At 45.6% G+C, this 27214-nt stretch overlaps 1 protein-coding gene across 6 annotated transcripts in view; it reads left to right on the top strand.

Annotated features, from left to right (window-relative positions):
• Nucleotides 1–1922: 1922 nt before the first annotated feature.
• LOC136944341 (band 4.1-like protein 3) overlaps nt 1923–27214 on the top strand; it is a 42989-nt gene continuing 17697 nt past the window's right edge. For 5 of the 6 annotated variants that reach the window (XM_067238353.1, XM_067238273.1, XM_067238432.1 and 2 more), the window contains exons 1-4: nt 1935–2074; nt 23731–23865; nt 24189–24356; nt 27065–27169. In XM_067238353.1, coding sequence (XP_067094454.1) covers nt 23827–23865; nt 24189–24356; nt 27065–27169 — 312 coding nt within the window. In that variant the 5' untranslated portion in view covers nt 1935–2074; nt 23731–23826. Of the gene's footprint in view, nt 2075–23730; nt 23866–24188; nt 24357–27064; nt 27170–27214 lie in introns of all 6 variants that reach the window. The other variant, XM_067238191.1, reaches the window with a different exon arrangement.

Genomic DNA, 27214 nt, shown 5'->3' with positions numbered 1-27214 from the left:
GTGGAAATGTGGAACCAACTACTGCTTCCAAATCCTACCAGAATATTAAAATAATCTTCTGAAGGATCTCTCATGGATTACCTAGTCTCATTTAGCAAGGCATCAGTTGACAGAGTATTGGCACACAGTCTCAAGGAGATGCATTAACCCGTTAAGGAGTAGCGTCACACATATGTGATCGTTCGAAAGCGGGCCCCACAGAGTACCGTCACACGTGTGATTCTGAACATTCCAACCGACTATTTTCCGAGAGACAAAAACTATATGACAAACGCTATAGTATGGCTTCAAAATTTACAATTAGGAGGCTAACAAGTAACACTAGCAGGTAATAGCATTGCTACGAGTATTATGCTAGGTTGCTAGGTAACGGAAGCTAACTAAAACTAGCTAGCTTCCGTTTTGGAAAAATAACTCACTCTGGTAGAAGCGTCGGTAATATTTAGAACTCACTACTTAAAAGGTTGGTGTAATAACACAGAAGACAGTGTCTAATTTGAATTTACGTTGTTTCAGCACTTCTGTGCACCGCAGTGCGCCCACCTGCCTGCCAAACAGGTCCTTTCCTTCAGGCAGCATGAGCCCTGCTGCTTCCAGGCAGGAGGTCATTTGAGTGTGAAACTGATGACTGGAAGTCTGTGCTCCAGCCTGACCAGGGCTGCTGCTCTGGACTTGACCAGGAGTACAGGGAAAGAGAGTTATGTTGGTGACCTACAGAGAGCTGACTACATCATCTGAAGGAGTGGGCTGGTGGTCAAAGACATGTCAGCATCTTGCGGCAATTATGAATGACAATACAAAAGTGTTGTATTGTCATTCAGCCAATGTCTGATCATTGGCTGTGTTCCATGTCAATATCGGAATAAACCCCGTTATTTGCATTTAAAGTGCATAGGGAGAGATACACACTCATATTACAATCTACTATTAAAGTACTTGGTACAAAATACAGTCCTACCAAGGAAAATATACTTAGTATCTCTGTGTATGTACATGTCTCATTATTTATGAAGATAACTTTGAAGTTATGGTTGATTTGCTATAACAGTCTGCCGTACCAAAACAAAATGCTCTATTGAGAATTAAGAGGCACTTCAAAGCAGACAAATGTTGGCATAAAAGTATAAAATGAGTATATAGTGAGTTTCAGACAGAACTTGATTTGAAAAGATCAAGAAAATATAGAATAAGAACAAAACCAGAAGATAATGTTAGAAATCCTTTAGGGTTTGAATTTGATTAGTTGTCCCAGAAAATAAAGTCACAGGTTATTCCTGACTGCAACACTAAAAGAAACTGACAACAGTAGACTGGATTCAGTATTTTTCCACAGAGGAATTGCCTGAAGGTAAACACACTTTGTGAAGCAGCCTTATTAGCGAAAAAAACTGTGGTTCTAAAAACTATAGTAGTAAATCATTACTTTATCTCTGGCAAACACACATAACACTGGAAATCGTGTACAACCTTTTCTCACACTAGGCTGCAATGTCAGTTCAAATTTACAATCGATTAAAAAATATTCACTTAACTTTACTTGATGTAATCATACATGACACAAACCATTTCAGAATTGACCTAATAAGCATACTCAATTGACATGTATGAAGTCTTTACAAATATTTAGAGACCGGCCTTATCTTTTCTTAAGTGGTGATAACATAGGCTACATGCATGATTAGTCATGTTGTATGCTAAATTACATCACCCTCTATTTTTTGAGAAGCTAACTTCTAATATACTTGTAGGCTCAAAGCAAGCAGTAACCTATACCAATGGTGAAACGCATTTGCGTCAGTAAATAGGCTGGCTTGTTAGGAAGCGCTGAACAAAATCCACGGGATGCTTTGACTTCTTCGTCTATGTCCCTCCCTCTTTTACTCTCTCCTCATCGCCCTCCCCGGTGTAGGCTAGTCATCTGAAGCTCGCAGCAACGCACTTACACGGATCCTTCAGATCAAGACGAAAAGACTGGGCTCGTGCAGTATTGGATTGATTAGTTCGTAGCGCGCAACGCCATCCTCTCCTGGATGAGTGTTTGACAGAAAGGTAGGGAAGGAACCTTCGCCAGACGGTAAATTGATTACGATTTTATTGTATTGGTGCTATTGGCTGTGACAGTATAATGATTGTCTTTAAACGAATATGTGAGTGTATATGTATGGTGATTTCCTGTCTATCGAGTTTACAATTTCCTCCACATATTATAGGTGACAAAGGAAGAATGTAGGTGTTTTTCTCTCAGTGATCAACATGCCAACACTCCCCGTTAATAAGATGCCTGTCGACATGACCGAACCTGATTTAAGCACTGCTAGTCGGACACTGTCACATGAACCCGCATTTGTTTACTGCAGCCTATGCATTTGCGGCATGATTTAGCACAATGAATGAGAGAGACAGAGACAGAGAGAGAGAGAGAGAGAGAGAGAGAGAGAGAGAGAGAGAGAAAAGAAATGTGAGGAGAAAACATCAAATTGCAATGACACCTAAAAGAACCCTGGTGCACAACTTGTAGTGGTGGCTGAATGTCCCTCACAATAACAAAGCCTATGCTACTGTAAATGTCGACACACCAAGGCCCACACAGTTCAGATAAACCGTCCCACTGAGTGTTATGAAAGCTGATAGCTGATGTAGAAACACACATTTATTGACTAGACCTATACCTTAAGCAACTCTTAATGCAAAGTATAATGTATAGTGCAAAGTACAATTAGTCAGTAGGTGTATGGAGTTTCTATGGCAAAAGTTGTCATGTCTAGTAAGTAGTTCCTTATCAATATAGCCTATATTCATCCCCCCTACCCCTTACACTTCGACACAGAATGTCACAAACTATTATTTTCCTGTAAACTGCAGTTTCACAGTCTTCTGTTGTTTAACAAGTGTTTCAGACCATCTCTCATGACAGCTATAGATCAATTTGTTTTTGTTCAATTGTGCAGTTGTCAAAGCCTGATTCGCCTCTGACACACCCAGTTTTCATAATACACAAATAAACTCTCTCTCTCTCTCTCTCTCTCTCTCTCTCTCTCTCTCTCTCTCTCTCTCTCTCTCTCTCTCTCTCTCTCTCTCTCTCTCTCTCTCTCTCTCTCTCTCTCTCTCTCTCTCTCTCTCTCTCTCTCTCTCTCTCTCTCTCTCTCTCTCTCTCTCTCTCTCTCTCTCTCTCTCACACACACACACACACACACACACACACATACACACACACACACATTCTCATACTTGCACACCGAGACTGAACCTATACTCTAATGCACAAATGGAGGGCATTCTCATTCAGACATTCCAGAAGTGGTTTGGTGTGCTGAAAAACAGTCATTGTGTACTTTTGCATTTGCTGATACCTATCCCTGGATGGAGCTGCCTTCATCCAAAAGGTAGCCTAAACACACTAAAGAGTGTCTGGTAGGAGTGGAATGAACATCCAGAGGTGCAGTGTGTGTGTGTGTTCTCTGCTTGTCTGCTCCATGCTGTGGCATTGCCATGTATGGAGGTGGTCTCACCTCTGGACTGTTTAGCAAAGAAGCCTGTGGTTCTTTGACACATATATGTAAATTCATCTATCTATATAAATATTTGTGGTTTACGGTTTAATTATGGTTCAGGTGGGCATCTCTTTGGAATACATATTACATCCTGAGTGATGTCATGAATGCATTTTCCTCTGGCTCAGTCTCTCTTCATGCTGTTCAGTGGTGACCTCTTCATGGGAACTCTCCATGGTTACGGTTGCTAACAGTGGTCATACATCCTGGTGAACAACAGAGCCATTCAATGCTTGTATTCCAGGATACTTATTTCGAAGTGTCCTTTTAGATCCGCATTTGTCGCCAAGATTGTTTGAAATTTCAGTAAGACAGAACAATGATAATTAGCTAGACTCTTGTCTCTTGAAAGAGTCTAGTCTTGTGTTTTGGTAACTTGATAGTGTTCACATGGTTTAATCTTGCCCAAGCCATGTGGGTTGTTATGACATGGTTAATGATGCAACATAACCTCTGATACAGGAGTATCATGTGTAATTAGATGTCTTCTACCACACTGTGATTTAGCAATGAACAAAATGCCCATGAAAATTAACATAGAGTTTAAATGGTATAAAATGACCATCTGCTAAGACAAAAAAAGTATATTTGTCCAGCCTTTTAAAGCAGCTTGACTTGCATATTTGTTATGTGTATAGATGTTTAGCTTCACTTCACCCGTCTTCTTATTTAGGGTTTTGAACTTGGATTTGGCTGGCTGGGATTCTCACCCTATAGAGCTTTTCCTGCAAAACACAGACTGGCAGCCTTACTTGGTAGAGCTGTCAAGACAGCGTAGTGGGGTTAGTGGTGGACACACCCTCATGGCAGCTGTGCCAGGCTCACTGTGAGCATAACCTGATGCTCTCCTGCTGGAAGGACAGCATGCCTGTCCTTGTGCTTGCCCCGGTCTTCTCTTGTTGTATCCAAGTGTCATTCTGCTCTTCCTGCCTTTGAAATGCAGAGAAAACATCAGTGTCTCACACAGGAGTCATGATATATACAGATTGTTGCATCATATACTGTTGCTGTTTGTGTGTCCATGTGTGGGTGTGTGTCTGTGTGGGGGTTAGGAGGCTTGAGGGTTGCTGCTGGGATTTCATAGCACAGCATGCAGATTACCCTCATTTGCAATTCAAATGAGTAAATAGGAGGCATCCAGTGAGGATGAAGCAGTCCATCTCTCTCTCTCTCTCTCTCTCTCTCTCTCTCTCTCTCTCTCTCTCTCTCTCTCTCTCTCTCTCTCTCGCTCTCTCTCGCTCTCTCTCTCCCATCTCTCTGTCTTTTTCATGCCTGTCTCCCCCCCCCACCACCTTTTCCTCTGTGTTATTGGAGACAATCATATCCTGAACACGGAAGATAAACTCTTTATTACTCATCCTCAAAAATCAGATGCCCAAAGGTCACCCCAACAGATGTCATTTAGCCTACAATGACAATGCACAATGCCAGTACCACTGTAACTGCACACAAGAAATCTGGTTCATGAACAGTACAGAGGCTAGTGCAGACTGTGTTGAAAATAGAGGCTGTGCTTCAGTCAGTGCCTCTGCCAGGCTGTCATAGCTGCTGGCCCTTCTGGAATGTTCCCTGGCTCTCGGTGTTGTTGTAGCAGGGGGAATCTGCTCACGTCTCCGACAGCACTGCAGTGCCCTTTCCTAAAACCCAGGCCAGAGTCAGGCACTGTCTGTCAGCCTTGCGTCCCTCACACACTCAGGTGTGGACTTTACACTTCTCTCTGAACTTGGCAAGGTAAGCTCCACTATACTGGATGGGGGTTCTGATATGGTTGTTCAATGCGCATTATGTGCCTCGTGTCATTCTGAAGTCTTATTGTTTGGAATATGGGTCTCATTCTAGATGTGGGAGTTTGATCTGGATTAGGTGTCGAGGAGCAGGAAAGGTTTAGTGATTGGGAATATGATGGAGAAGGCAAGAAATGTAATCACGTATCTGTCTTGATAGAAAACAGCCCTGGAGAACAATAAAACAACTACAGAAAGACCAGAGAGATATTGCATTGTGCCCACCCTTCTCAAAAAACTTGCTATGGGGCCACATACAGACTCATTAGATGTATTGTGGTTGGGGCTTATCCCTTATGTTTCCCCATGGAACAGGACCTTTTAGTGTTTGTAAACATTTTGAAAGGTTGGTATGAACACCATTAACACACATTAGTCTACTGTATCTGTGAGGGTGTGTCTGTGGCTGACGTCGCCACCACTGACCCAGGGCCTGCGTGCAGCCTGGCTCTGCTCCATGACCTCTCCTCACCCCGGTGTGGTCCTTCCCACTCTTCAGGACTTCTCATGTCTGTGTGCTCAGGGTTGTATTTACGTTCCATCTAGCCACATTGCCTTTTGGTGCATTCTTCTGGAGCCGAGATGTTCTTCGTCAAAAAGCGTAGGGATTTCATCTCTTAAACGGTTTATTCTCCATTGCGCTTCCAGCGCTATGTCGGAGAGTCCTGTGTGATGTGGGAAGTTTCACTTTGTCCTTCTGAAGGGGAACCAGGGAGCGTTGGCCAGCCTCAGCTGCAGCTCTGCCTGATTCCAGTGAGTCAGCAGGTTAGGGGATGCAGGCTGGCTGTTTCTCCTTTTACGTCCCTCCTCTCCCACCCTCCCCATCCAACACACACTCCCCTCTGCTTTCATTCTTTGAACACCCCCCCTCGTCTTCCCCCACTTCCCCCTCGTCTTCTCAGGGCTAAGCCATGCCATGTTGGTAGCCCCCATTGATCTGGTGTAACGATTCTGTGTGGATCTTTCATGCCTCATTATTCTTCCCATCTCCCAGGAAATGTGTTCCCCCTTGACTCTGTTCTCACTCCCAGTAACTGGGAACGACATGAAAGCATGATGGAGCTGGTGGCTCAGAAGACGTTCAGCGGGTAGGGTAGCTGCTTCACTGCAGGGGGTCAACTGCACCTAGACTGGGTGACGTTTCCTGGTGTCATCTCTTGGTGTACATTATAACATACGTTGACTGCTCAACCCATGACCTGAGCACTGGTTCAGCTATACTGTGCAAAACATCCAAGATGTAATTACCCTGTCAACAGATAAAAAGAGATGGGTGAGTTTAATCAGAGCTCTCGTAAACTGGGACATCTGATTAAAGCCATGTTTGTATTTATTTAAGAAGACAGAGTTCCCACAAGACTTAGGCCTCTCTGGTGTGGCCCTGTGATATTCTTATGCTGCATGTACACATGAAACATGATCATCATGTTGCAATACAGCACCCAACTGGATATCACAGGGGGGCCAAAACATCAATCTGTTTTCTCTTTGAATTCCCTGTGAGCATGCTCTGTTGATGGTAGGAGCTGCAGCAGTAGGCTGGGAGTGAGGAGGATTTGGCTTCCTGTCCCTCTGGGCCTGGCCTGTGGCTAACAAACCTGTCCTACTGGTTTCAGTAGACGCTCGTCTGTGAGGCAATAGCAAGCGTAGACGTTGGCGATAGGACTGCGTAATCTTGTAGGAAGACACATATTGCGCGGGAGGTTGACGCTGAGATATCTCGACAGAATTCGAATGGCATGTCTAGCGTGCTGTTGTCTGAGTTCATGCCACAGTGTTGCATTTCGCCCTTATATAACATAGCTGACACATTCGCCTGCCCTAACGGCATCGTGTGGAAAAGGATGCTCACCATCTCTCGATATTGTTCCGCTCTCTACCCTCTTCTCCACCTGCACGCAGCAACGGCTGTTCTCTCACCTCGTGAAAATGCATGTGTCCTTCCTGATTTACCATGAGTGCAGACCTCTATCCAGACGGGGTTTCATGGTCACATTCTGTTCCCCATAAACGGGGATATTTTACTGCAGCAATTAAAGAAGTAAGGTTAAGCGCCACGACGAGGCAAAGCCCCAGGGGGCATCTGACCAGGCCCATTATGTCCTGCTGTTTCACTAAGCACTGAGGCTGTCTGTCCTATCAACCAAGCTGATAACATACCCAACTGGCTTTGGAGGAGAAGATGCCTTCCGGAACTTTCCCTCAGAGGTCTGTTTGTCTTCTGAGAGGGATACAGTTGTGGCTCATGCGACGGTGTGCTCTTTTACAGCTATAATAACATTTTTGTGGCTACTTTTTAATTTGACCTGAAGTTTACGAGGGCACGTGAGGGCAGATTGAAGGACTGCCCTTACAATAATCATCTGATCTGTTTCTATTCTCTGATCTGTTCCCATTGTTATCAGCAGTGGAGAACAATAATCTTGTTGTTCCCCAACACCTAACACACAGATCTCTGAAATCTATTCTCTTTAGCACTTACTCGCCACGCTATCTGCTCTAGCCCTCTCTATCACATGGCTTGGTAGTTATCAACCACACTTTGTTCCACAGTTTGAGAGCTTAGCCGGCCGACATCATTAGTACCCCACAGCACACACAAATCCCTCGTTGATTCACTGTAGCACATTGATTGATTATGGCTTGACAAATCACACGCTCTTCTATAATTCATGGCATTATGGATGCTAAAGCACATAACGCTCCAGTGTAAGTTTTTCAGTTGCATCCGTTTTGTCCACGAGGCTAACTTCAGCTCACAGCAACTTCTCTTCAATGCACTGATAAAGAAGCTTGGGATTGGTTCCATAGAAAGCACGCAATAATGTACGCTGTGTGCGGTACACAATATTCTTAGGCAACTGATTCAGTTAGACTGAAAATGTCGGAACTCTGGAAAGCACTGTTTGTAAGGCATTAATATGGGATCACTATCAAGTTAGTCCTTTTGTTACTGGCCCTGTCTACTAGTACCACTAAGGTCTCTATTCGGCCTCTTAACAGCTCCCTGTCACCGACACCAATAACACAGAGTCCCTTCAGCTCCCTTTCAACCAAGCACTGATCCTAATAAGGAGATGAATGGCTCTATACAAACAGGAGAGTGAGCCGAGCTGTGACTGGACCTATGCCCATTGCCTCTCCCTCTGAAGCCCTGTCTGTCCCAGACCTCCATGTCCTCAGCTGTCTGGGTGAAATGGCATGGGCTCCTGTGGGAGGTCTCCTGGACCAGGGCTATGCAAGTGGTCAGCAGTGGCAGTCGGGCAGGCAGAAAGGGCAGGAGGATAGGGATTCAACTAATATTGCCATGACCAGCAGCCCCCACCAGCCGTCCTGTGAGAGACCCTTCCCCAAGCCAGTCCAAAGCTTGCTGAGTGGGTACCAGCTGACAGAAAAAAGAGTGGAGAAATTTTTTCCAATCAAATGTCTCTTAAGTGCCTGTCAGGGAATGACAGGCTCCATATAAGAACTCATTGTTTTCGTGTTTTTAGAAAAATGGGATTGAATTCACAATGACAGTATCTCCACTTGGCAATTGAGCGTGTGCCAATCATGGATAGGGTGTCCCACGGCATGCTTTTAAATGCTTTCATTCGTACAACACAGCTTCCATAGCAACTCTGCGTCTGTCACACTTTCAGAGAAGGGAAGGCTCCTATTTGGTTAGAACTGTCTCTTTGAAGAACCCCTTGTATCAGACATTATTTGTGATGTATGTTGTCTACAAATGCTTTACACACAATGGAATATTGTTTGAATTAAGTTCGAAGTGTTCAATGTGTAAAATACTTTAAATCTCAGGTATTCTAACAAGGCAACATTTGTTTTCACCTGGTATTTGAGGGGTTTTGCTCCATGTACAGGATTGTCCTTGCTTGTGTATGTAATGGGTCTTCCATTCAGTCCCCAGCATGAGTAAAAGGCAGTCTGAATGTTCATGTTTGTTTTTTAGGACTGAGTCTGCTTTTCCCTCGAGGTAAGGCTCAAACAGCTAGCCAGGATAGAAATGGGTGAATCAACACCTGTCGTCATTGCCTTTACCTAAGCACACATGCTAGGCTGTGACAACAATGGAGTAACCTAGTCGGACCAATGCAAATGGTTCCCTGCAATTCTATAATGTGCACCATTCAGATGTGTAAAGTCAGGGTGTACGCTGGTTTCATGCGGCAGATGCAGACACGGTTGACTGACAAGCCTTTTAAGTCTCACTGACAGGAGGGATGTTCTGTGCCGTTTTCATCATCATTTCATTTCATAACATTATCTATGTGAGAGGAATGAAACATTATCTACAACTGTTTCCACAGCAACCAAAATAATGTGCAGCCTATGGTCAGTAGTATGCTATTCACATCCCAGCCTTGTGCTCATGACAGAGCCATCAACAGCTGCCAAGCATTGTTCTCACACATCCTATGGCCTAATGCAGAATATCTCCCATCCTAGGGTCACAGTATAGTGACAGTTTAGGCATAGTTAAGCGTAGTAAAACACCCATCAATAAAATGGATGATATTTTTTTTGATGATAGCACGAGTTTTGCTTGAAGGATCGATGGAGAAGAATGGATGGCTTGTTGCTATGAGCTTTCCTTGAAATTGTATTACAGAAGATAGACGACCTCAGCAGAGCATCCCCTATCCATCCCTCTCTCTGTGTTGGCCAGTGTCCATCCAGATGCCTTGCTGATCTGTCTTTCCCTCAATATTCACTCCCTTCCCCATCTTTCCATCTCTGTATTCCCATCCATAACTCTGCTTCCGTGAGCAGTATTACTCTCTGTACTGTACCCTGTGCTGTCAATGACAGTCTGGTGACCCCGTGTGAATCTGGTATTTACATAGTGTAGAAGCTGTGGCCACACTAGAGGACAACATTGATTGATCTGGTAGCATTCCTTTTGTTTACCCTGCAGACGATTGTACGCCTCAAGAACAAGCCCAGCCGCAGATCAATGTCAGTGTCTGGGAGATGGCACCAAGTATAAAAACAGCTCAGTTGCAATTGTTCATCCTTGACTGTCACAAGTGTTCAACATTGACTGTCTCTCAGTCATGGCTTAGAGTGTTTGCATTGCTGTACTGTCTGGGCTGGATCAAAACAAGTCGAATGTATCTTCCTTCCTCCGGGGCTCGAGGTTATAACTAGAAGAAGACCGAATGCTGACAGTTTTTGATCTATCCTCTCCAGACCTTCTGCTGCAGTCCTCCTGTGATTATGAACTCTGATGCCACACAGTCTTCCCCTCCACAAGCTTGACAGCCAATCGGGGGGAAGGATGATGGACAGGATGGCTAGAAAATGGGCCCAACGCCAACCCTGTCCCGCGTTACCTTTCTCAGTAAGACCTCTGATCTCAGTGGGATCTACGCCCTGGCGTTGCCAGGCAACAGAGCCCTTCTTGACGGGTAGGGATGACCATTGCAATGACCTTTCAGTGGCATGTGTGAGACCTCACCACAGCGCCGCCTTCACTTTGGGATAGCCTCTGCTTTAGGACTGTGCTCACGCATATAGGAACTCTGCCATGACGCTGTTTGGCTTTCTACTCCACGTCCAATGTCAAGTGCAATGAGATGATCTCATTCGACAACCAATTACCAAACTGCTGTAGATGCAAATATCGTTTGCTGGAGCGCCGACTCGCTCATCCGTAAGATCTCCCATTAGAAACGCCGATTCTTGATTCCTTTGAGACGGCTCCCAAGACCGCCTCCTACGTGGCGTCGTCTCCTGTAGCATCGGGGGGGACGGGGGGGGGGGGGGGGACGGGGGGGTTGGTTCTGTGTCAGCAATACCGCCACAAGGCACAGATCCGTAACTGCTCTTTTCTCTGCCATGGGAGAGCTATGCTATGATCGTGGCTGCCATAGAGCTGAGGCATGGTGAGTCTCAATACACAGAGCTGCCGTCCTGGGCTTCTTATCTCCTGCCCGTGTACTGATCAGATGGTATCTACGCTCCAGAGCTGCTTTCTGTGGCTACGGGAAAGGCTAGGAGATTTTCCAGGTCAATTTCAGCTGTGTGTGCTTGTGTGTGTGTGTCTGCCGGCCCTCTATTACCTCCACGGACAAGGCCAACAGGACAAACAGCCTTTTTACCAGATTTGTCGTGTCAGCACCACCCCGCCTCTTTCATCCTTAGGAACTGGAGGAAAAGAAAGCGAGAACGAAATGGCTGAGAGGCGTGTTGTTTTGGTTGATTGTTGCCCCCTCTCGTTCCCTGTGTTCGTGTGTCACAGTAAGGCACAATAGGCCTTTGTGCAGGAGTGTTCTTTGCGCTGCCTCTGTGTTTGAAGAGCTGTGCCCGGTTTGGAGGACTGACTGTAGCCGAGGTCATGTTGACAGCCAGCTCCGCTAGGCGTTCTCCTCTTATCATCCCACAATGATCAACACATCTCTGCTGCCACGCCTCCCTCACCTGACACGGAAAAGGGCATCAACACTCCACACCAACATTTCACAACTCTCCACTTTCACAACTCTCCACAGGCACATGGGATTATTGCAGTGCAGTTCATGAGTCGTGTCATTAGTGTTGCAGTGGGCAGGAGCCTCATTCCGGTATGGCTTGATTAAGGCTCCTCCAGGTTTGTTCACCGGCGGCACTCTGGCATGGGGGCCGCGGTGGTGTGAGGGAAGGCTTGCCGTGGTTGAACATGTCTGCCATGATTAAAGGAGACAGAAAGTCTTGACTGCTAAGCAGAAGGGATGGATTATTCATGATGCTGCAGAGCAGCATGAGGAGGGGGAATCATAGCCACCACAGAAGAAGCTCATCCACTTGCAGCTCCCGTATTTGAATACCGATCAATTTCAATGTCGTGCGACGACACGCGACACATCCCAGAATATGAGAGACTGACACGCATGGCGCTGCTGAGAAACAGTTTGCTATGTGTCTTCCACTCACGGTAATCATTTAGTCAAGGCCTTGGGCGAGGGGCATTGTGGGTAGGATGCTGGCCGTGACTTCACCCCTTCCCTCCTCCCTCCCCGCTCCTCCCCCCTCCTCCCCTCCGGCTCCATACCCTCTCCTCCTCTCAACGGGGCTCCTACTCATCCCTCATGCACCTCACATTGATGGAGTTTAAAACGGGCAGCATTTTACTTAGGGTTCCAATGACCTCAGAATCAGGGCCGGCATGCTAAACAGGCTGGTTTGTGTGAGAGGCCCCTCTGCCATCGATCCCCTCTGATCTGCCGTGACATGCAGCCTGTGGTGAGATCTGCCATGGCCACCCTGATGTGCAGTGTCAGGCAGAGTTTTCAGCAGTGGTCTCTGTGTGTGTTGAAATGGAGCGGGCTCCTCCCCTGGGTGAGTTCACCTAAATGGGGTTCATTGTATCTGGTCAATAGGTGTTGGTCAGAAGTGTTTGTCTATGGCTTATACACGGAGCTGCATTTGTGTGCGCGGCCTACTGAGTTTGTCTCCACCTTTGTGCTTGGGATAAATAAGGTGGATTGGTGTTTGGAAGTCTGGTGGTCACCGAGCGTTAGTGAGGTCCTCGTGAGGTATCTGAGTTACTAAGGTATCTGGATCTGTATTTACATTTACGTCGAGTCATTTAGCATTTCTGTCACTTTGTGTCCATCTCTCACTGTCTTTTCAACTCTGTCCCTATCTTTCAATCTTTCTTCCTGTTTCTCAATACACTCTCTCTCTCTCACACACACACACACACACACACACACCAACATGATGTTGCACTCCCTGTGCCGCAGTGACGCATGCCCTCAGTAGGAGGAGAGGTACAGACGAAGAGATGAAATAAGCCCCCGCTCTCGCTCTCTCTTTCTCTCTCACAAGTGAATACACTGCAACGATGTTTGTGTGTGTGCAGAACTTTGCGAGGAAGTTGGTGTAAGCATATGCTGTTGACATGGATGATTCCTGTAGTGGAGCTTCTCTATGCGTACTCATGGGAGTGCTCATATTCCCTGACCCACTTGGGAAGCTGTGGTAGTTGTGTGTCCTCTAAGAGGCTGGCAGGACTCTCCAGGGTGTCCCAGTGTGAACTGTGAGTCAGTACAAGTGTATGCCTGTGTTATGTAACAGTTTAGACTTGCCGTATGGCCGTTTTTCCACTGTGTCTTTTGCACCTGGATCTGTTCTTGTACGCAGTCCGCTCACTGTTTTGACTACCTTGACCCTGCAATGTAGATAATAAACACATGAAGATGATGAGGCAGTGTACTGGAATGCTGTTACTTATGTGCGCGAGTGTGTGGTGCAGCAGAAAGACTCCTAATCTGTTTCTCAAGCAGTGTGTGATTATCTGGAGGGAACTGGCTGGCACTGAAGCACACTTTGTGTGTGTTTGGCTGGTCTCAGCTGTGTGCGGGCAGGGGACTTGCAGGTACACCTGCAAATCCCTGTGGTTATGTAGGGTCTCGCTTTGGAGGATGGACTTGTTCCACCTTTACTCATGGTCGAGCCTCCAAACCCAGTGGAGGAACTAGCTGGCGTAGTGTGTAAAGGATGATCATCTGTTAAAGCACAATCACTTCCCTTGATACTGTACCACAGCTAGCTCAGGGACACCTTTGTCATTTCAGAAGGCTGCTCTCCCGTGATGGATTTTCATGTTTGCGATGTGAGATGCTAAGACTAGGCCTATGCCCTTAAAGTGTCCAAAAAAAAGATTACATGGAAGCTATGTGCTAGTTTTGAGGATTTTATCAGTGGTGCCAGTGCATGTATTAGGCTTCACTGAGATTTGTGTGGCTGTTTGTATGGTTCACCCTTCCATGGAAATCTTGAATCTTTAGTAGTTTCATCACAGTGGCTTAACTGTAACACAGATATTGAAACAGGCTTAAAAAATTCTTTATATCTATAAATCAAAATAGCAACCCAGTATTAGATACAGAATAATGACAATTGTGGTACTGTGTGCCTTAGTTGCTGCTTGTAGGGGAGTTTCCTAGCTGGCCATAGTACATCTTTCTGTACCAAGTCAAGTGCTGTTGACCTTGTTTTTCAAGGTGGTTTCTTTGAAGTGTGCACATGTTTCCATAATGAGTGAGTCCAGTGGCTGCAGGCTTATTATGTGAGGTTTCAACTTTTCTAAGGATCACATTTGTGTCACGGGGAGAATGGAGTGAATCCAGACACAAGCTGTGAACATTTCTAAAGCCTCTTGTTCAACACAAAAGAGAGAAGCTATACCTTACGCGTATAGCAGACATTCTCTCACAAGATGCAAGTCGCAGCTAAAGTATGAACCGCGCGTTCTCTCTCCTATACCCATTTCACACGGCCCTTGTGAATACCACCCCTGGGTGCAAGCACTGCACCGCCCAGTATGAACCTTGCAAAGATTCCTGAACTCACAAGGGGTTATGACAGTGCCACAGTCAAGCATGGACAGCAGACAGTGAAATAATCTCCTTTTCACTAGTGTCCATGACTGGGAATGCAGTCTGAGTGCAAATGTAAATTATTGAGTGAGACTGGCTCTGCTCCAGAAGTGTGCTGTATGAATGTGATTACAAGCAGTCTGAATGGGGACAGAAATACAGAATGATATTTGCTGATGAACAGAAACTGAACCAAACAGAGAACATAGTAATGAGATTAGGTGCTGTTCTCTCTGTATCTTGGCTCAGGCTCTCTCCTCTGCTTACAACAGCCATTGTCTCAGTGGCTTAGGGGTCCTGTCTAGTGTGCTATCTCCCAGGATGGAGCTTGTTATATGAAGATACACAATGACATAAGCCTGTTTTAATCTTCTTAAATATCCCATGCCTTACCAGCACATAACTCATATGTCAGATGAAAATATAATTCAATTGCCTTAAATTGTGATAACAATTTGAAGTCTTCATACTTGTATTCTTAGATACAAACCTGTTTTGGGAACTTTTGTTAGTTGTTGGGACACAGGTTCTGTTTGTTTCATTTGCTGTGTCACTATCAAGTCACCTTGTGTTACCTCACTGAAACAAGGGACAACTGAAATGCCCTTTTACTGGTTATTGTATCCTTGTTGCAACTGATATAGTGAAAAAGATAATACTACTGTAGCTGCTGACCATTTGTAAACATTTTCTTTACCTACAACCATAATTTCCCAACTGAATCTTATGCTTCTCAGTTTTGAAGACCCCCCTCCTCCGACCCCCCCTTCTCCCACCATGACAGTGTGACCTTGTGTCATAAATGCTTGATTCTACCAACAGATTGTGCCACAGATGTCTCACTGTGCTGCGGGCTGAAGAGATTTGCTAACCATGTTTCTGTGAAGTGGGAGGACCAGAGGACACTTGCCCAGTGAGAAATACTATAGGGGGTAACCTTGTGGTGTGGCAATTGACATCCAGGTGTACATTACATTTTATTAGCATTTACTGAGTTGATACACTTTGTTCATGGTGGGACCTTGTCGCAGTATTGTTACTCACTGCTACCAGTTTGTCTCCTGGATCAAATATATCACTTCCACTTTATGTGTGCCAGGTGGAGTGCTATATGCTAACTAATCGTATTGGTGTTTAAACTAAAGTTGTGAGGCACCCTCTGGAAATGATGGATTGTCTATGTATTTACAGGGTACAGTGAGCACAGTGTGTTTATGTACAGTGTGTGTGTGTGTGCGTGTGCATTAATGTGTGTGGGACTATAATTAACATCAGAACAGCCTTGTGTCCCTGGCTGATAAACGCCAAGGTAATTTAAATGCTAAGTATGAGGAGGCTGTTTTCAGTGCCTCCTGTAGTGGTGATGTCTCATTGTTCAGTGTCTTGGCTGCTTTCTTCCATGTCAGCACGTGATAATTACAATGTCACCCTGACACGGTTCACTGCTATTATTTGTAGTGTGATGCAGCTTCTTCGAATCGACCATCTTTATGTGAAAGTGGGAATGGAAGCTCAGACAGATAGCTAACTGCTTATTATTTCTCACTGATCAGATGGTAAAAGGGCATCAAAGAGGGCGAGGGAGACAAGTTCCCCAGCAGGACTACACATCTCCATCTGTACCACATTCATTTATTGTGCTCACTTCAAATGTATTGGATCTCCAACCCACATCTAAGACAACTTCCAGAATCGCACAGACTTGCTTCAATAGACAAGTTCCTTCCTCTCCTCAGCCCAGCTCCTTCACCATGCTGAGTGGTTGTGTGCCACGCCCCCCCCCCCCACAAAAACTGCCCATATGGCATGGCCCTCTGCCACCCTCTCCATGGGCACTGGGGCATGTGCTCCAAACGAGCTGTATGGTTGATGCTGGTTAGGGCCATAGGCTCTGCTGTCATAGTGTGGGTAAGATCATCATTCAGTCACGGTGTAAACTTGTGATTGGTCGAGAATCCTTGTCTCCTGATGGAAACGCTCTCACGTGGTGGTCTCCTTCGTCACTGCTAAGGCCCTGCAGTGTCTCACATGCTTGTTGAAATGCAGCTTAGCAAGTTGTGCCACAGATACATTCTTTGGCACTGTACAGACATATCATATAGGTAAATACGGTACCAAAAGTATGGACACATTTTCCCATTCATTTTCCCATTCAATTGTGTATATATATGTAATTCAGTCAGTCATTCAGTCATTCAGTCATTCTATCATTCTGTCAGTCACCATCAACGCTTCCATTGCCGTGTTGATGTCTTACTGTGTTACAGCATCAGTGTCAGCCCAATGCCAGTCTGTAATGAGGCAGCCCATGGTTCCTGTTCCTCCATCAGCCCTCCATTACCCACACGTAGCAGAGGAGAGGCTGTCTCACTCTAGCTTGCTGGGCGACAGCAGGCCTGGTTTGGCTGGCAGAGAGGGGTGCCGATGGGCACCAGCAGGATGCTAGTTTTGCCTAGATGGCTCTCCTCTGCCAGCCCTCTCACGGTCCAGCTCAGCATATTTCCTTATCGGAGCGTTCTGCATTTTCATTCTGATGGGCTACTTATGCAAATATCATCCCATTATCTTTTATAGAAATTGTTTCGATCCCAGTGTTTAGAGTTGAATGAGCACAGCAGTGATGCTCTTTGAATTGAAAAAGTGGTCTGGAAAAAATCAAAACTTCTAACAAACTCTCAGATGCGCCATAATTGAGCCATACAGATCATACTGCAACATAAGTGTGAATTAAAATATCATAATTGTGTGATCTTTGGTAATAGGAGCATGTTGTAAAATAATCCTCTGTTTCCCTTGTTTTATACTAAAGCTGTGATGGCGGTGATAAATGGTACTAATCTTACACTGATCCCATAACCAAATACACCAGGTCTCTTCCATGCTTGACCTCCATGAGGGCACTGCAGCAATCTCTCAATAACTCCTGTTGTATGGCCTCCTGATCCATCTTGATCCCTGGAGATAAATACAGTGAAAACATGTCGCCATAATTCAGGCCGGCCACGGGGGAGATGGAATGTGCTGTGAGGGCTCAGACGCCCGCCGCTCTCATTGTGATTTATGCCCCTTTCTACGTCTTGCAGGGGTGAAAGGAAATTGGAAAAGCTTTGTTGGAGGTGACCGTGTGTTCGCAGCGTGGACCTGGACGCTCCTCTAAAGGACACCATGGTCCCCCTGAGCGTCAGTAGACTGCCAGGGCTTCTCCTGGGTCACTCTATCCTCGTTTGCGGCCCGGCCCTCCTCAAAGCCCAGTTGGAACTTTCACAAGGGCAGGTATTTATGTCCAGTGATTAGCATAAATACATACAGGGAAGCATAAGGTGCGATGACCTTCCTGGACAGTAGAGGAATGGTCTCTGGCAGTCACCAGTCTCTCAGTGACGTTATGAAGGACCATCACACCCTCGTTGTGTGCAATGACAAAATGGCTACGTCCCCTGAATGAAAAAATAAATATTTTTTGTATGCTTACCAGACTGTGAAATGCAAATGAATCATCAGGACAGGGAAGACTCAAATGGAACACTGTCTCTCAGCATGTGAATAGAGCTATTCTTATCATCAAAAGGGAAACTGAATCCGAATAGTCAACTAACCACACTCACCACGTTGAAGACAAAGCAAATATTGTTTTTCAGTTAACTCTCAACAGGGTGATGGGAGGAGCTTTTTGTGAAGCTGTATTTAACTCTTCACTTGATTTATTGGTTGTAGAGAGAAATATGGTTGGTTGAAGTGTGTGAATAGTCTCCCTTTGTCTAAGTGCTACAGCCTGGGTCAAAGAACCAAACAACATCATCTTTATAATCTGTATTTGGCCTATTGCTTTTTCAGCAGCCTTTCCATTTTTCTTTTCTTTGGATAGACTCATTATATAGCACTGTTAAGTTCTTCAGGTGCACCATTGTGCTAAGGTACTTTGCAGAACTAAACTAAACAAGCCCATCCTACTGTAAATGTGTTTCTTTATCAGCAGTTCTCTCGGTTGAGTACAACAGGAGTAATTGTGCTGTTTTTAAAAGGGTGAGGCACGGAAACCGATTCTGCGGCTCCTTGATAATAGCGGTATGTAATCCACCATAAGCTTTCTGGAAAGAGCACCCTTCCTGACAATCTCTTATTAACTGGTGCATTGTGGAGGCTGAGAAGAGGACAGGGCCTCTGAAGAATGTGGCCAAGCTTTTGGTTATGATGAGAGAGGTTCATGTTGTCATGCTTGTGACAGGAACATGACATCAGACATCAGAATGTTTTAAAAGCATTTTTTTAAAGAATACGATTTTACATGAAAAATCTGAGAAATTCTGCCCCCTCACACATTGTTGCACAGGCAAAGACATTTCGGAACAAGGAGCAATTATGACGGTGTTATTGGAAGAAAATGGATGAGGTAGAAAAAGAGAAACTCATTCCGTTAATGGAAGATTAGCCCGGTAATAAAAGTGTTGAGCAAATGCCAGCAGTTTTTCCCATTACTTTCAAAGAAGCTGTTGCTGACTGGAATCTGTATATACATCTGAAGGGTAATATCCCAGAACTGTGTGCTTCCTTGTAATTTGTTCCACTATACTTTGAAATAGAAAAAACCTCTTAGGAAGTAATGGACAAATGGGCTGGTACAAAGCTGAGTGCTTGTTGTGGCCGGGGCTGTTCAGAGACAGCAGGGCTGAGAATACCCGGGCTCGCTTCTCTCTCCCTCCCTGGGTCAGTCCAGGTGTACCAGGCAGGGATCCAGGAATGTGGAGAGTGGGAGCTGTGAAACTCCTCGTAAGTAGCAGTCCTTTTCTCTCCGTAGACACCGGAGGCCACACGGCCTGGGGCTAAGCCCTCTCTGTCAGCATCCATCAGCTCACACTGAGCAAAGGAAGTGTTAGGAAAGGACCTAGGGCATATTTGGGGAAGGGAGACCAAGGAGGATTCCTCAAGAACACACTGCACCTTGTGTATGTGTTTTGAGGCATGTGGATTGTGCTTCAGGCAGAGCTTGAATGCTCCATCAGCATCATGTTGAGATTGTCAGTGTGTATGACAACCCTGGATGGATTTGTTGCGTGTGTGAATGACAGTGGTGATAGCAGATGTCATCGTGAAACTTCTTCCTCTTTTCCGGTGACTGGCTGCTTGACCTGACAGTGACACTGTGGGTCAGGGCAGCAGAGACAGAGTGGAAGAAACCGGCTCCAACAGGACCTTTAGAAGATGAATGGTCTCATTTCCTTTGAGAAAAGCCGTGTTGTCTGAAATGTCATTCCACTTCATGTACTGTAGTCACACTGCATTCTGCAGGTGAGGTGAAAGATTGTAAGGCAGGGCAGTAGTCTGACTTTCAACTGACTTTAACAATAACCGACACCTGGCACATGACACGTATGGGACCAGACGTTTAGGCCCTGTAGCCAGATCTTCAGACTGTGCAACCATACTGCTCTATACTCGCCTATACAAACACATTGTGTCATTGTGCAAAACTGAAAGCTCTCCAGTAAAGGACTTCCCTGCCACCTGAGTGGCTGTCTACACAAAGCAAAATAGATGTCTCTATTGCTGTATGGTAAAGTGGGAGCAATAGTTTAGACATACAATTTGTTTCCCTATTTCCCAAGAGCCCACCTAAAGACAGAAATCAAGCCACTTGCCATACTCTGCAGAACTACCCACTCAGCAAAGGCACGCAACACCGACAAAGAGGATTACAGCCTGAGTACCAATGAGCAGAATGGATTTGGGATTGGAGTGGAGACTTGGCCAGACACCGCTGTAGTAAACCCCCCTGTCAGAGACGACTGTGTACTGGCAGGTCCCACAGGTAGTCAAGACAGACATCAAAGGGAGGAGAAGGTTATCAGAGCCAGTGAACGGCCCCCTGCGGCTGGCACAGGGATGTCCGTGGCTGGGCCCGGATCCCACTCTGTTGTCCAGACAAAGCAGCTTGGACTGGGGCATGTGCTCTGACTGGTCAGGAGAGCTGTGTGGTCCTTGTAATGCTTGGCATTCCTTGTGTCGTAATCCCCCCCTTCCCTTCGTAGCCCTTAAAGCAGCCCCCCCCCCCCCCCCCCCCCCCCCCCTTTAACAATTTCTGATCTTTCTCTGGCTTGATCCCCCCATCCTCGCCTCTTGTTGTGGCCTGCCATCTTTCTTTCTTCCTCCCTCTCTCTTCCTTTCTCCTTCAGCCCGCTGTCACATGTGCCGCTCCGGAGGAGGGGAAAGAAATGGGTTCAGAACAGTTACCATAGCAACTGAATCTCCGCGCTGAGCCAGTACTCTTACGCGCTCTCTCTCTCTCTCTCTCTCTCTCTCTCTCTCTCTCTCTCTCTCTCTCTCTCTCTCTCTCTCTCTCTCTCTCTCTCTCTCTCTCTCTCTCTCTCTCTCTTTCTCCCTCCTCTCTCTACTCTTAGATTAAAGCCACTTCTTTGTGACCAGAACGATGAGAAAGAAAGGGAAAGGCAAGTAATGGACAGTGGTACACTAAAAAGGAGGTGTTCCAAAATGTCATTACAGGGCTTCTTTTCTTTGTTCTACTTGTGCTATGCTGGACCAAACCATAAAGCATTTGATCAATAGAGCACAGTGTGTTGTGATAGAAACATCTTAGCAGGTCTGCTTATAAATACCGGTGTTAGACGGCTTGCAGCTGTAAGGTACTTTCTCCTCTGTAGAGGTGATGACTGTGTGTCGATGGAGGGGGGCTGTTATAGGTAATGGTGTGTGACTGGAATTTGAATGTGTTCCTGAGGGTTGATCTTATTCCTGTGACATTAGCCCATACTAATTTCGTAATTAATCGGAATCCATAAAAGATCTCAGGATAGGGGTCCCAATTAGACCTAAGGTATGGGTGAGTGTTTGAGCGAGAGAGTGACAGAGAAAGAGAGAGAGAGAGGGGGGAAAGGGGAAATGGGGAGTGTGTGCTTGTCTGTGTATTAAACATCCCACTCTAATCAGAGCAGTACTGTGCAATATTGACTTACATAGCACTTTAAATCATGCATAGCTAAATCATTCACAGCCAATACGTGCTCTTCTATCGATCCAGGAGAAAGTGAAAGTTATGAAAGATGTGAGTAATTATTTACTCAGCGGAACTGATTGGGTGTGAAACAGAACGATTGGCTGTTTGATCTTCAAGCAAGGGTCAAGTTTGCCTGGACAATGTTTTCAAACCGGTGTCATTGCTGGCAGAGGAACATGATCCACCCCATAGCTATTACAGGCACACTCATATGGTTGTCATCTCAGCTGATGCTGCCAATGACTACCGTGTATCACCACAGCACCACAGAGGCTCACTTGCTGGGTCTTTCAATCACACAGATTAAAGAGGTGTACAAACATGAACGACACCGGGTCATTGAGAGATGCCTCAAGTGAGACAGAGGCTGTCGAAGAGACAGAGAGGATAGGAGAGAGGTACACGGGTCTCCTTACTTAGACTCGTGGGAGACCGCTGCACAATAGGAGGGTATGCCTGGCGGTCATTGACTTGATTCAGCCGCTGACGGAAAATTGATTTAGCACCATACAGCCCAGGGCTCAGCTGGAACAGACATCCAGGGAAGATGAGGCCCACAGCAGCTGACACGCTGCTCCCCCCCTGCTCTTTTTGTCCCGGAGGAGAGAAATTAATTTGGTTAATTCTGTGTGATTTTAAGTAATGAGACAGCCGAGTGTGTGACGGCACGGAGGAGGACGGAGGGCTCTCTTCATGCATAGTCGCACACTAGGTGTCAGCCCCTCTCAGGGTGGCTGAGTCCCCCTTCCCCCTCCCCTCCCCTCCCCTCCCAGAGACCCAGACCCCCAGAGGAGCGCCCCTCCTCTCTCTCCCTGCATTAGGGTGATATGATTTGTGTCGCGAGGGCAGAGGGAGCTTCAGGGTCAGACGGAGGATTGGATTACAAGCTTCCAAGACACTGCATTTGATGCTCTGTACTGGTGTCTTCTATGGAGGGAGGGCTGACCGGATCGGACTGCGTTGAGGGGAATGCCATTTGAGAGTCCATTTCCAGTCATTTCCCCCTTGTACGGAGAACAACAGTGGCATGTCAATGGATGACCAAACAACTGTAAGATGACCTAGCCTGACGGCCTCTAAACTAGCCTTAGAGCCCCTCCCCTACATGGATGGGCTTACACATCCTCCCACACCGTAGCTGTTTTGTTCACACCACCAGCTTTGGCCCTACTGATTGCAGACCGTACTAATATACTAATAGGACTCATTTTGAGTAATAACTAGGCAAATACTGGTACTCCATCACTACATATGCATATTCATCATTTTCAGACCCACTATCTTGCCTAGGGTAAAATTAATTAACTTGCATTTTCTGTGATTATAGTCTTAGCGACAGAGATTGTCGAAATTAAATACTTGTCAAGGGATTTTCTTTATTGACATGGATGTCTTTGATGAAAAAGTGCTTTCAGTAATGCTGAGTGGTCACTAAAACAAGTTGACCACAGAATGTGTTTTCTGACGATTTATTTTCCTTATTCGGTGGCATGGAAGTTGAGTAGCTGTATAAGGATCATTCAATGACCTTGTTGAAGAAATTAGATGTGCTTCTGTTAATCACAATCAGTTGATCAGCTAGTGCCTTATTGTCTGGTAATGAATTCTAAGCTATTCATTCATTCACATATTGTATTCTTACTGTGAGTGTCTCTGTCTCTGCCTGCCTATACCAAACCTCAATTGGCTGTATGTTATCTTTGTATTTGTCAATTCACGATGAACACCATCCTCTGACCTTCAATGAGACTTTACTTTTACGCATGTGTCTGAACTGGTCATATTTATGTCGAGGTGTTTGATAAACTCTCACTCCAATCAGCTGGCTGTCTAATACTTATAAGCCCAGAACCTAGATTGGTAGTCACACTGTTCTAGTGGAGATGGACAGAACTTTCTTCCACGACTGCTTCCTTGTTTTTTTTTGCACAATTGCAATTGTGCAAACAACACAACACATACCACTACCATGCCAGTAAGTAAGGTTTTACAAGTTCTGTGTTTTTCTTTTCCCCCCTCAGGTTTGAGCTGAGTTGCTTTGGCTGCAGAGCTGGGCGCTGAGTCTGGTACAGAAGGCTGTAGAAGAGTCCTCCCACCTGAGGGGGGCAGTAGCAGTCATGCAGGACTCTGCCTCGGATGGCAAGATGGCCAAACATGTAAGACATTTTTTCAGAATAACCAGAATAGCATGCTGGCTTGCATACTGCAAAAAGTAAACATTTACATTGACTCAGTATGTATTGGGACATCTTAAATATTTTCCTGGCATACTAAATATGATTGTAGTATGAATATTGGGATGGAACCATCATCTTCCGTAGTATTTCTGCAACCTTTTATCATGCTGAACACCACAAAACATTTATGCCCTTCATGCTATCACCCTCCATTTGATACATATACAAACATTTTGTAATGTCTACAAGATAATATGGTTTGCTGAAGTTTGAGCCGTGATTGTTTGATCCTTTGCCCTTAGGATCAAGACTCCAAACCCCTCGATGACTACAGGGACACAGATGATCTGTCAGAGAAAACCACCCCCAGCAAGATGCCCAAATCACCACAGAAGTCCTCCAAGCGGCCAAAGACTGCCCCATTCAAGGTCACCCTTCTTGATACCACCGAATACGAGGCAGCAATTGAGGTAAGCATCTGAGGATGACTATGATCTCCAATATAGTACGATACTTTTCATTCACAGGATCACATGGACCTGTTCTGCTTTGAATTTAACAAGAAATGATATTGATCACTGCCCAATATGACATTCCTACAAATGTATTTTCTTTGTTGTCGTTCGCCTTGCAGCAGATGCAAGTAGTTTCACGACGAGGTGTTCGTGTTGTGTTAGCTGCAGAGAACAGATAAGGCAGTCACACAGAGGATGACAGAGGGAGAGATTCACGCAGGGAGCTTGGGCAAGGCCGAATCAAGGTTGCACATTCTAGTGAACACACCCACATAACAGGCCTGTAGAGGAGTAGCGGAGCATGTTAGCACATGTGCAGTACGAGGATTCCTCATCCTCCACAATTATTCCCATTGTTTCAATTGACTATGCTGCACGTTACAGTTGGTGCATTCTTTTTTTACATGCTGTTTGGGAGCATTTGTATGAAGACATACAATATGTTGACAGTGAAAGGGTGTTGTGATAGGAGAAGTGAGTGGTCATATGTTCAGCAAATATGTGTTTCTGCTGGACCAGTAGAGCATGTAACTAGCCAATAATGGCAACCACAGTATCAGAGTTGAACAGTGCCGACCCTCTCCTGTTCCTTGCCTACCCCCCTTGGCATGACATCGAGAGAATATTGTCCCATTGCAAGAGTTATGTTACAGTTATTCCCCTCAGCTTGTCAGTGAAATTAAAATGAATTTTTGGGCAAAGAGAAGCTGTTCAATCGGCATGGCATGTCTCTGTGTTGAACCATCATGCGTCTGTTTTGGCAGGGGCATATGGCATCAGGCTGTTAGTGGCCAGGGAGCCGTATGGCACCCTGCCCTCTCTCTGCACCTCCTCCCCCACATCCCTCTCCTTGATACAAACATGGCAGAGTAGAAAAGACAGGTCGGATGAAATCCACCCTTGCATAACAACCTGGGAAAGAATGATGGGAAATCCATAGTCATTAAATGTTGCTGTTCAGGTGCAACCAAGGAGAAACTAGGATAGTGTTATTGGTTGGGTGTTAATGACAGCAGCCCCTTACTTATGGTAATGGGTGTAACCCTTTACAAACATACGGTAGTGTGATTGTGTGTGAGTGTGATGCAGGCGTCACCTTGTGTGGGTAGTCTTTGAGATATCAATGGAAAACACACCTTCACTGTATGATGATCCATGCCTTTGACTTGTACCCCTCCTTGAATCTCTTAATATAGCAGTCTGCTTCAAGATGTACTATTGAATCACTCTCTACACACCCTGTTTACATAGCCAGCTGCTGTACAGCATTATCAGAAGTCTCTCACCTCATTCCTAGAAAGGCGTGCTCCTTCCTGTGCCTAATTGCTGAGTTGGAATGTCAGGCCTGCCCTATCAACCCTCCTACACGCTTCAGGGGTTAATAATAATAGCACTGAGCAAAGGCAGGCACCACTTTGTGACAACTTTCACGGGAAGAGCTGCAACATTCAGGGGTTTATTAGCCCATCTCGTCATGGCTGCTTGGCCTCTCTGGGCACTGGGCCCCCCTGCACACCTCCGGGAGCCTCTCTGCCCACTGGGGCATTGCACCACCAGCCCACGCATGGAGAAGCCAGACTGTGCTGGGGTGTGCACTAGCAACATCCTTTTGGTGATGAGCTAGGAAGTACGCGAAATTACTGTGCAATTCGGTTTTGTTCTGGAGAACAATGACGGGGATTTGCTTGGGCTTGGAGAGTGGAGTTAAATTAATTGCTTTGAATCAAGGGTGTGTCCATGGAGAAAGACTTCTCTGTCTGACTAATGTGCCCACGTATTTCTACCAGCTCTCCAATAACATACAGCCACCCTCCCCTGTACATCCACCACCCACTACATTGCTGTGGTGACCTGTAGTGGATAACACTACTGGTCACCCGAAGAGTCAATACTCTTCAGAGCTTTTCATGCGTTACCCACAATTCACACACACCGAGGCAAAAGCAGACTTAAGAGGACTCATCTTTACGCCCTGGCCTTGAAATATTGAGGAGTGAGATAGGGGAAAGAAGCAAACTGCATCTTGTTTCCCTGGCAACAGCTTGCTGTGTTTAACTGTCATTGCCAAAACGTGACTGCGGAAGGCAGCCGTTCAAGTCGCCCAGATGCTCACAACCCACAGAGCCACACACAGTGCTCTGGTAAAACCCCCAGGGAAAAGTGCACTAAAATGTGTGTGTATATGAGTGTTTGTGTAGTTCTATGACATGTGCTATATCAACTGGTCTTTTGGGTAGAATAATGGTTGGCTTATTGGGACAGGATATTACCTGTCACTGTCTTAGAAATAAAAAAAGGAGACACATACCACAGTGAAGCTCAGCAGCAGCATCTGCTTATCTGATTTGAATGTGTTGCTTTTGTTCTAGTGCTAGCTTGCCATGTTGACAGCTTTGTTCTGAGATCCTTGTTGTCAACTATTTTAAGCACCATGAATATAATACAGCACTCAAGTGCTCAACTATTACATTGTGTTAACAAAACCAGAAGCTGTCTTGCTGTTTGCCAATGCTAACATATACAGCATGGTTGAAATCTCAACACTCATTACAGCTAAACAAGGTTCCAAAATGTACTGGATGAATACCTCTGTTGCTTTATTTATTTACTTCAACTAGTAATGACACCTTTTTTATATTTTTGCGCTATTTTTGTCTTTGCAGAAGCACACCAAAGGACAGGTGCTGATGGACATGGTGTTTGAACATCTCAACCTGCTTGAGAAAGACTACTATGGCCTGACATTCAGTGATGCAGACAGTCAAAAGGTCAGTGGATATATCACCTCTGACTTGCCGTCATGTGAAATACTG

The sequence above is a fragment of the Osmerus mordax genome, chromosome 1 (assembly GCF_038355195.1).
Source record: "Osmerus mordax isolate fOsmMor3 chromosome 1, fOsmMor3.pri, whole genome shotgun sequence".
Lineage (NCBI taxonomy): Eukaryota > Metazoa > Chordata > Actinopteri > Osmeriformes > Osmeridae > Osmerus > Osmerus mordax.
Note: the sequence above shows the minus strand (reverse complement) of the source record. Positions and strands in the feature narration are given on the sequence as shown.